The sequence below is a fragment of the Zeus faber genome (assembly GCF_960531495.2).
Source record: "Zeus faber genome assembly, chromosome: 4".
NCBI lineage: Eukaryota > Metazoa > Chordata > Actinopteri > Zeiformes > Zeidae > Zeus > Zeus faber.
This window is the reverse complement of record NC_137191.1, coordinates 34,894,078-34,903,649: the sequence shown is the minus strand read 5'-3', so window position 1 is coordinate 34,903,649 and position 9,572 is coordinate 34,894,078. Positions and strand designations below refer to the sequence as shown.

The 9,572-nt window shown below is 44.8% G+C and overlaps 1 protein-coding gene across 1 annotated transcript; it reads left to right on the top strand.

The window, feature by feature from the left end:
• Positions 1-2,981: 2,981 nt before the first annotated feature.
• Positions 2,982-9,001, top strand: mrpl45 (mitochondrial ribosomal protein L45). The gene is made up of 8 exons (XM_079998975.1): positions 2,982-3,056; positions 3,770-3,965; positions 4,366-4,483; positions 5,074-5,172; positions 5,337-5,385; positions 6,095-6,244; positions 6,645-6,818; positions 7,624-9,001. Exons 1-8 carry the CDS (start codon positions 2,994-2,996, stop codon positions 7,720-7,722), a joined length of 948 nt encoding a protein of 315 aa, XP_079855101.1. The 5' UTR covers positions 2,982-2,993; the 3' UTR covers positions 7,723-9,001.
• Positions 9,002-9,572: the final 571 nt, after the last annotated feature.

Genomic DNA, 9,572 nt, shown 5'->3' with positions numbered 1-9,572 from the left:
AAAGTCCACAGCAAGACATAGCACCGGTCAAACTTCACGTTCCCTGTACCGCCAAATTATTTAGTTTTTTCCAAGCAGCCTTATTGGGTGGAAAACCATCCAATCTGGCAACACTGCTACTGACATGCTCCTCCCTGTCCTCCGCGTCCAACCTCTGGCACAAACCCTCCGTGTGCTCGGCGTTATAGGGAGGGAGGGTGGACAAATGGCGCGATGATACGATGCAAGGAATTCCCTCCGGTGTGTTTACATGTGTTTCAATGACGTCTGGATTTCTTTGCCGCACCCTGTCTTTTGCACGGGAAACCTCTGTGGTCAAACTTAAGTAGAACGTATGAAATGGCGGCTGGTGGCGATGGTCGAGGGTGCGTGGGTGCGCACACGTACCCACTGACAGCCGTTTGTGATGAATTGTGTGCCACGCGAGTTCTCCATCAACACTTTTCTAATAAGTTCTGAGACGGAGCGAGGTGTCGTACAAAGTATAAAAAGCAGAGATGCAGCGGTTTAGCTACGTTGCGGTTAAAGCAGCATCTGTGAACATGCGGAAACAGAAAGACGATTATTCTGGCATTCTCCCCATGCGGTATTTCACCTGGGGTCCCCCAGGGCTCAATCCTGGGTCCCATATTGTTCTCCCTAACGGGAAAATTCTACAGAGTTTCTTTTTACTGTTCCGCCAACGACACTCACATATTATATCTCCCACTCAAATCCCCTGGCCTGATTGAGACAGGCAAAATGACTAGTTGTTAAGAGGACATTACATGTTGAATGGCTCATAATTGTCTCCAGCTAAATGAAAATAAGCCTTAAATTTTACTCCTGACCCCAGCCCCCAATAAGCAGCATTGGTTCAACTCTGGTTCATCTCTCCACGATGTTAGGTCTTGCGTAAAAAAAAAACCCGGGTGTGATTGTTCATGGTGCTCTTAAATTTCAGAAGCAATAAGTTCGGTTGTGAAGTCCATTTTTTTTTTCAGCTCAGAGCAATTTCAAGAATCGAAACATTTCCAAAAACCCCCCTGACCTCGAAAGATGCTATGCTATTGTCCAATCATCACTCCAATCCTTGCATCTTTGCACTGACTCCCTGTTGAGTATAGGATTCAGTTTAAAATCGTACTGGTAGCGTTTATAGCTCAGCGTGGCCCTGCTCCGGCCCATTTCTGCTCTCTTCCAACAAGGCCTATAAGCCATCCCACAGTCTCACCTTAAGCACATTGAAGCATATCAATGTGCAATACTATATTTGCCATAACATTGGCATTACACTGTGCATAGTGTAATAAGCACAGTAAGCAGGTGTGCTGCTCAGCGCTGTCCCTTGTGGTCGCCTGCGTGAGTGTTCCGTTTCCTATACATAAGTCTATTCTTCTTAATTTTATTTTGTACACCCACTCAGTATATTACCTTTTTACTCTTATTTTATTATATTTACTAACTGCATTATGATTTATAGAATCAGTTAGTTCAGTTAGTTAAGTTAGTGATTAGTTTAGCTATTGTGTCAGTTATATTTATAATGTAAACCTGATATTCCATACCAATGGTTTATCCTATACAGAGTATCACATTTTGCATTTTGTATATCTTTATATATGTTTCTGTTTTGGATTTTTTGACAATTTGCATATATTTAACTATTTTCTTGTAATATATTTTATTTTGTTATTATATTTATTCTCCATTTTTTTGGGACTGATTTTTTTTTTTGCTCTTTTTCAAATGCCAGTGAGCACCAAACCTCACCAGAATAATATTCCTACAATATGTAAATGTCCTGGATTCAGATTTCTGATATCGACAAATATTATACTATATGCATTTATTGCAACATTTGGACATGGATATCAGAAGATCAGCGTGAAAACACAAAGCTCTCTAATCGTCAGTTTGTATTTTATTGTTTTATTTCATTGTTGTTTTTATTGCTTTTATTGTTGTTTTTTATAGTGCGCACATGAGCTCATGAACCCAACCCCCGCTCGCCCTGCAGGCTGCCGCTCGCCCTGCAGGCTGCCGCTCGCCCTGCAGGCTGCCGCTCGCCCTGCAGGCTGCCGCTCGCCCTGCAGGCTGCCGTGACCCCTGCAGGCTGCCGTGACCCCTGCAGGCTGCCGTGACCCCTGCGTTCCCCGTTTTCAAAAAGCAGAAGCTTCGCCCGTAGCGGGACCGGGTGCCACGGGGCGACGTGCTGCGTCGGTGCGAAGATTAAAAACAGGAAGAAAAAAAAAAAAGATATATATATTTGTTGGTGTTTCGGGCCCCACGCCGCGCGGCTCAAGCACCGACGGAAGCCGCGCCGGTGACGTCATGACGGTAAAGCGCTGCGCATGCAAACGTTTGAAGTAATACTATTTCAAGAGGGACCAGACAAACATTTCCAATAATAAAGGCAAAATGCTGCAGGGAAAAAAACAAAAACATTTTAATGTGAATTAGAATGAGAAAGTGTATTTGTGGCGTCTTCCTGGTGTTTGCGCCCACGTCTGAAGGACATTCTCGAATTGATGATTAAAACCAGTTCATCCTCGAAGACGGAATCTAAGGCGTCCTATTTTATACCAAATCAAACAAAACAAAAATTTCCAATGCTTTCCTTGTCATTTTGATTCAAACCTCGTACTTTGTCTTACGTCTCAAAAGTCCGACTTTTTTTTTTCCTATTGTGTTTTTAATTTCGAATCATACGATGTTTCCAATCTTAACATTTCGATTTCGAACAGTATTGCGATTTTAATTTCGAGTAAATCCTAAAATACAGTGTATATCGATATAGAGAGATGTATTTTATATGTATTTTAAAGTAGATCATGTTTTTTTCAATCAAATTGTATGTATTAAATAAAAACACAACATATTTGAAAACCTTCGGCCATGTCGTTATTTTTCTGTGTTTTTTTGCAGTAATTCGTGAGATGAATGAAGTGACGTTGTTTGTGTCTGTTTCTCAATAAAGTTTTTTTTTTTTTTGGCACGCACTCGCGGACAAGATGGCGGCGCCCGTGAGGAGGACGTTGGCGGCGCTTCCGAGAGCCACGTTTCGGAGCCTCCAGGTACTCTGTCCTCCGCGACGGCTCCGATCTGTGCTTCATGGAGACGTGGTGCCCGCCGGGCTTCGGTCCGTTCGGTCGGTTCGGTTTGTGTCGAATGTGGCCGTTCTGGGTCGATTCCACAGCCCTGCGGGCGTCCCCTGTCTGCCAGTCCAGGCGTGACGACATGAGTGTGCCCATGTCGTCATGCCCATATGCCCATGCTGTATGTTCACGTGTGTGTTCTCGCGGATATATTTAATGGTTATGACGTCATTCCGATGTTGTGGGTTACTGTTCGGTGCTCGGTGGTTATTTGATTTCACGACTATTTGGCCGCTCAAAGAAACGTTGAAGTTGATTTGATTGGCTTTATTTCAGACACGCCAGAAAACAATTGTGAGCATTAGAAATAACCATTAAAAATAATAATAATAATAAAATAAATCATTCATCAAATTCTTATTTTAATAAATACTATTTGCACTTATTTTCTCCTCCCCCCTTTCTCAATGTTTTTGTTTTTATTTTTTTGTAATTAACCCTCAATTTAAGTGAATTGTTACACAGACACACACACACACACCGATATTCGATCGCCTGGTGCCTAAGGAAATATGGAAACAAATACCGATTGAGATGTTAAGCGGGTCAGGGCGTCTTACATTACGACCGCCTGAACGAAGGTGAGGATGTTTGTCGTGGGCCGACGTTGACGGACCTGTTGTCCCTCTCAGAACGCAGAGGCGTGCCTGGACGTCCGGCATCCTCTCCCGTTCGCCCTGCAGGTCCGCACTAAGAAACGACACTTCGTTCCGCCGGCCGTCAGGGTGAAGGGGAGGACGCAGAGGGATCCCGAGGCCAAGGCCAGAGCAGCCGGCATCGTCTTCAGACAGCAGTACATGGAGAGGCCCATCAACATAGCCTGTTCTGGTACTGATGCTCCCGCGATGCACTTTTCAATGATAGATGCATGTCGTTGGTTGAATGTGGCGCCGCTCGTTATTATTGATCATCTTGGTGTAGTGCCTACACACCCTGTTTTCTTGTGTTATAAACGAGTGAGGCCTGACAAACAGGGTCATCAAAACATTGTAAAGGAGATAAGACAAGGTGGTCAAGGTTAAAATGGCTGGCTTTATCCTTGAACGCCTCATTTTGGTTTCAGGAAAGTAGGGACGCACCCACACCATTGATTGATTGTTTGCGTACGGATATTTGCCTGTACGGAGTACCAATATCAGTGATATAGTAATTTAAAAAACGAGAGCTATTGTTTAATAATAGTCAAGATCAGAAATCCGAACTCACTCGGCCTTTGTCTCTCCGCCAGCGGGGATTTTTGACCCCTACATCCCCCCGGAGGGCGACGCACGACTCTCCACGCTGTCCAAGGACGGACTGAAACAGCGCACCGAGCAGATCCGGCAGAGTGCCGCGTCGCAGCTGGCGTAAGATCACGCTCTCCGCCTGACGTTCCCTCCGCGTACCCTGTGGGTTTTCGATTCTCGTTGTCACGGAGACGGACGAACGCGGGCGCTTCGAGAGTTACCGGTTCAATTGACGAAAGGGGCGTGTCCTACGATCCGTGGGCCGCGCGGACCCAGCCAAACCCCGCCCACTCTCTGGAGAAGCAGGGATCTGCTCTCTTAGAGGCTCTTTGATTGCGTTGTGACCGCTTGTGGGAATCTCTTACCATGGTTTTGGGCGCTCCAGCTCCTCCCCGACACACCTGAGGGAGAGCCTTGCCTCCTCACCGTGTACGATGTCGAGCAGCAAACCCGATTTCCATCGTTCTAGTTGGAAAATGTCTGAAGACAAATCATAAGATTCTTGTCACCGACCGAAGCCTGTTCTGTTTTCAGCTTTCGCTCTATTGATCACTAATACACAAGCTATGCCTCAAATATGAATCTTTTTTGATGATCTGGTTGGTTATGTTACTCTCATCCACAACGGGCCTAACGTCAGTAAATTGTCAAAATATTTTAATTGTAAAAAAAACAAAACAAGCCGTAACCCTCCCATGTGCCCTACACAGGATACGGAAGATCAAAGAACACGACCCCCAGTTCACCACTAAGGATTTCCCTCAACGGGCGCAAGAAATCTTCATCGACGCCCACAACGCCCTGGCACAGTAAGGGGGCGTGCTGTTGTTGACACAAGACCCTGCTCCCCCTCTCCTCCCCCTCTCCTCCCCCCGTTTGGCCGCCGGGGGGGCGGGGGGCGGGGGGGCTGTCGACGATCCGGAAGGATGTAATCTGGGTAAAACGTTTGTCTTCCCTTATTTGTGTGCTGCAGGTTCGACAAGGAGAAACTCCACTCCCTGGTGACTGAGCGGTGCTACCCTGTGAGTTGTCAACTCGTTTGTTTCTCCTGTGATGAGCAGCACCAGCGTCGCAGGACGAGTAATGAAATAGTGCAGAGAGCGCCCTGTCAATGACGACAATATTCTGCAATGTCAGAAATCAGGAGGCGCGCTGGCTTAGTGTCCTGCCTTGAAATTCTTCTTTCACCAAACCCGCTGACTGCAGAACTCCTTTTTTTAAGACCAGCGAGTGGGAATGTCCGCAGGTTATTTTAAGGTTTGAATATAGAACTGTTTTCCTTTCTTTTTGAAACCCTGCAAAACTCTTTTAAACTGAAGACACAGATTAGCCTGAATTAAAAAAATAAAAAATAAAATAAAATAATATATATTTGGAATATGTTCAACATAAAATCATGTAAACAAAGAGTTGAGTTGTTTGTGTGAAAGCAGTCATGTTAAGTAAAAAAAAAACGGAAAACAACTTTTGGCAAAACTTACAAATACATAGAACTCAAATTCAAGACATGCTGTTAGGTTTAGACCTGCCTGCTGATGCCCCTGAGCAAGGCTGCTTCTTCTCCGCCTCCTCCTCCTCCTCCTCCTCCTCCTCCTCCTCCTCCTCCTGGCAGTGTCCTTTTTTCAAGTTTGTCTTATTCTGAATATTAAATCGTCCCCCAGAGAATTTCAGGTCCTGCTTTCGCCCTGAAGTTCTCTGTTCTCCAAATCACCGCTTGTCCTTGGTGTCCAGGAGATGACGAGGGGGAACCGCTACAAGACGATCCGCTGGAGGTTCCTGGAGTCGTTGGAGCCCCCCCGGCTGGTGCACACCCGCTGCCCCGACATGGTCACCAAGGGCAACCTGTACGGCCAAGTGACGCTCCGGATGCACTCCAGACAGGTGAGGTCGACGCCCGAGAAGACACGCGCTGGCAATAAACGGCGCCGTCGAGATTTTATTTTATTTTGTTTTATTTTTTTATTTTTCCTTCTATATTTTGACTGTGCCACGTCGTTTTTGGAACACAAGTCTCTATTATGACAGGAAAATTATGATTTCACAGCGTGTTTTTACATCAGCTTCACATCACCAGACCGCTGCCGAGCCGGCTGGCACCAGGCTGCCGTATAAGAGGCTCAATAAGGGTTTGTCATTTATAAATGGTGAAGTTCCTCTGCGTCCCGAGTGCGGGAGAGAAAGAGATTTGGGAACGGAGCGACAAACCCCCGCCATGTTTGACGCGGGACTAGAAAGCTGACACAGGTCACTGTAGTTGAGCTTTCCCCGCCTCTCTGCTCAGACGCTGGCCATCTACGACCGCTTCGGGAGGCTGATGCTGGGCAGCGAGGAGGAGCCCAAGGACGTGCTGGAGTACCTGGTCATCGAGCGCCACCTCGTCAACCCCTACGGCCGCTGGAGGCTGCACGGCAAGATCGTGCCGGCCTGGGCACCCTCCAAGGACCCCGTGATCAAGGTGCCTCACGCAACGTATAGAGGCGTTTTTTTTTCCACGCACACAGATTAGGCCTCATCGGAGACTGGACTGACTGGTGGTTTAAAATGGTCTCAGACTTGCCGTGGTCTTAGTTTAAAATAAATAAATAAATAAAAATCTGATTTCCGGAAGGAAGATCAGAGCTGATCTAAGTCTAAGTGAAGCTTGGATGAGCGGATGTGGACCTCCACGCTGATCTGGACTAGGACAAGCACCAGAACAAGAAGGAGCTGACTAAGTCCTTAACTACCTGGGTCCAGTACTTCCTAGTCTGGAAATAATTCATCTTAAACGAAGCAACGTCTCAGAAATGCATTTTTAATTTTCCTTTCAGTCGGGTTATTTTAGTCCTGATTGTGGACCCTGTCTGCCAAACCACCCCGTAGTGTTTTTATTAATTTATACATGTTATATCTTTGTTTTGTATGGGTGGCCGCTGTGGGAGGCGAATACCGACTCACAATTATGACGTTATTGTCTGATCGCATTTATCTGAGCACATCAATCAGTTTGTAAAAATGTTAAGATTCCACAATCATATGTTTTGATAAAAATTTCAGGGGGATTTTAAACCGGCGATAGAAATGTTTCAGTAAATAGGGTTGTTGTTGTTTTTTATTTGTTTTTTGCGCCAATGTTCAATGCCAATAAATGGCTATTGTGTCATTGCTCTGGTATACATTTCATTTCCCGCCACTATTACAGTGGCATATAATTGTAAAAAAAAATTTTTTTTGTTTGTTTTTTTGGTTGCAAGTGTTGACCTCGTCTTTTCGCTTTTCAGACCGTTATGATCCCCGGTCCGGAGCTGAAGCCCTGGGAGGAGTTTGACGCGCTCCACTATGAGATTCCCAAACCCAAGGCTGTGCAGTGGAGCAAGTAGATCACTAGGGGGCGCCGTTCTACTAGTCCCACGAGGTGGTTCATTCATTTCCAGCTGTCCTCCAAGTGTCATGAGTGAAGTGTTTCCTCGACTGGCAAACCTTTCAGGGTAACGTCAGACATGCGGTGTTCCTATTCTTCTGTTCCTGGTGAAATTAAAGTGGAGGCAACCTCAGTGAGGCACTCGTCACTGCGGTCGATAAATTAATTTTCTGCGTTGTTTGCAAATTCACATACACTGAAGACAAAATACGAGTTGCAGCAATATTGACTTTGGTGTGTAGTAAAAATACAAAATGTCCCGGTCTCCGGAGATTGTAAGGTTTATTTCTTTGATGAATATTTGTACACGTGAATTTAAGGAATATAAAAATAAAATATCCCATCTCCTCTTTTTCCCCTTCACATTGCCCAATTACAGTAAATGTAAATTTATATCAGGTATTTGTCTTTCACAGTGAAAGCATCTGGATATAAAATGTCTGAACATAAACCGCCAAGATAGCAGAACACATTTTGGATGCTGTGGAACAAATTCTGTTTGGACATTTTTGTACTCAACAAGAAAAATACAGCAGCCTCTATTTATAAAATAAAAAAAAAATCCCCAAAAAAACAATAAATAACAAAAAACAAGGAAACACGCAACATGCAAAAACAGTCAAAACACGAAGCTGGGTTAATCCAACGACAAATCACATAAGGCTGTTCATAACGATCAGACAGCTGCACACTGACGGAACACTGATCAACACCTGCCATCACTGCACGGGAGCTTTGGCCCACAACTCAATGACTCAAAATAAAAACAATTTAAGTCAGTGCCGTACGTTTTTTAGGCTCTCCGTCAATATTGTTTTTAAAGGATGCAACCAACTGGAACATAGCGCCTTAGGATAAAATGTACATTTCACGCAACAGAGTTGAGTGGTATGCACTTTCAACTACTCATTTAAAGTATGATTACCAATGAAAGCATCTCCAACTGAACGTATGATGAGCCACATTTGGGTTTACAAGCATGCTGCCACGGCTCCAATGTACATGTCTTCAGTTTACTCAATTGTTTCGGAAGCTCCTCTTGCTAAGCCACCCCTCTATACGTCATGTTTTTGGAGCAATTGACCATTTCTGTGATATGAAAGTACAATTTAAAGTAATGGTAAATGATTGTATTTGGGAACTGCTGACCACCGTTTAAATGTTTTTTTTTAAGTACTGTATATTGAGAGGCGAAGTTTGTTGTCCACAAGTGTCCATGTAATAAAACTGTGATCATACTTAAATATCTAGCATTGCTGAATTGGATTTAAAATGAAACATAAAACATTGAACCGGTTCTTCATTCCTGTAATTGGGCAAAACGGGTGAAGTTTCTCGTTGGAATGTTTAACAATGCATAGTTTTAATCTTTGTCCAACAAGCTTGACTCGTAGCGTTTGCTGTTCATTTGACGGCAGTTTCCGAAAACCTGAAAATCATCCTCACAACTCAACAAGGATTAGCTTGAGGCAAAGCCTCTGCATCTGAATCCGCGTCATCTTGACAACTGAATGTACGCCTTGGCGCGCCTCAGCCTCAGATTGGTGGTGCACACACTGTAAAACGTTCACCGACCGTCACTGATCTGATGAGGGTGACGTTGCTATTGATTTGATCCAAAACACATGCAGGGTCACTAAAACACACACAAAGACTAAAATCGAAAACTATTTCGATTCAAAATGGGGGAAGAAGAAGGAAGAAAAGGGAAGTGCACCTTGACACGATCTCAGATCAGTAGTCGGTGGGGGGGTGGGCACCCCTCGTCCGCAGAGAGAAGGTGGGCTCGGACGAGGCTTTCAGTGAGCC

Coding starts and splice junctions, on each gene's coding strand:
- mrpl45 (XM_079998975.1), top strand. CDS start 2,994: ATGGCGGCGCCCGTGAGGAGGACGTTGGCGGCGCTTCCGAGAGCCACG. Junction 3,966..4,365: donor CATCAACATAGCCTGTTCTG/GTACTGATGCTC, acceptor TCTCTCCGCCAG/CGGGGATTTTTGACCCCTAC. Junction 4,484..5,073: donor AGTGCCGCGTCGCAGCTGGC/GTAAGATCACGC, acceptor TGCCCTACACAG/GATACGGAAGATCAAAGAAC.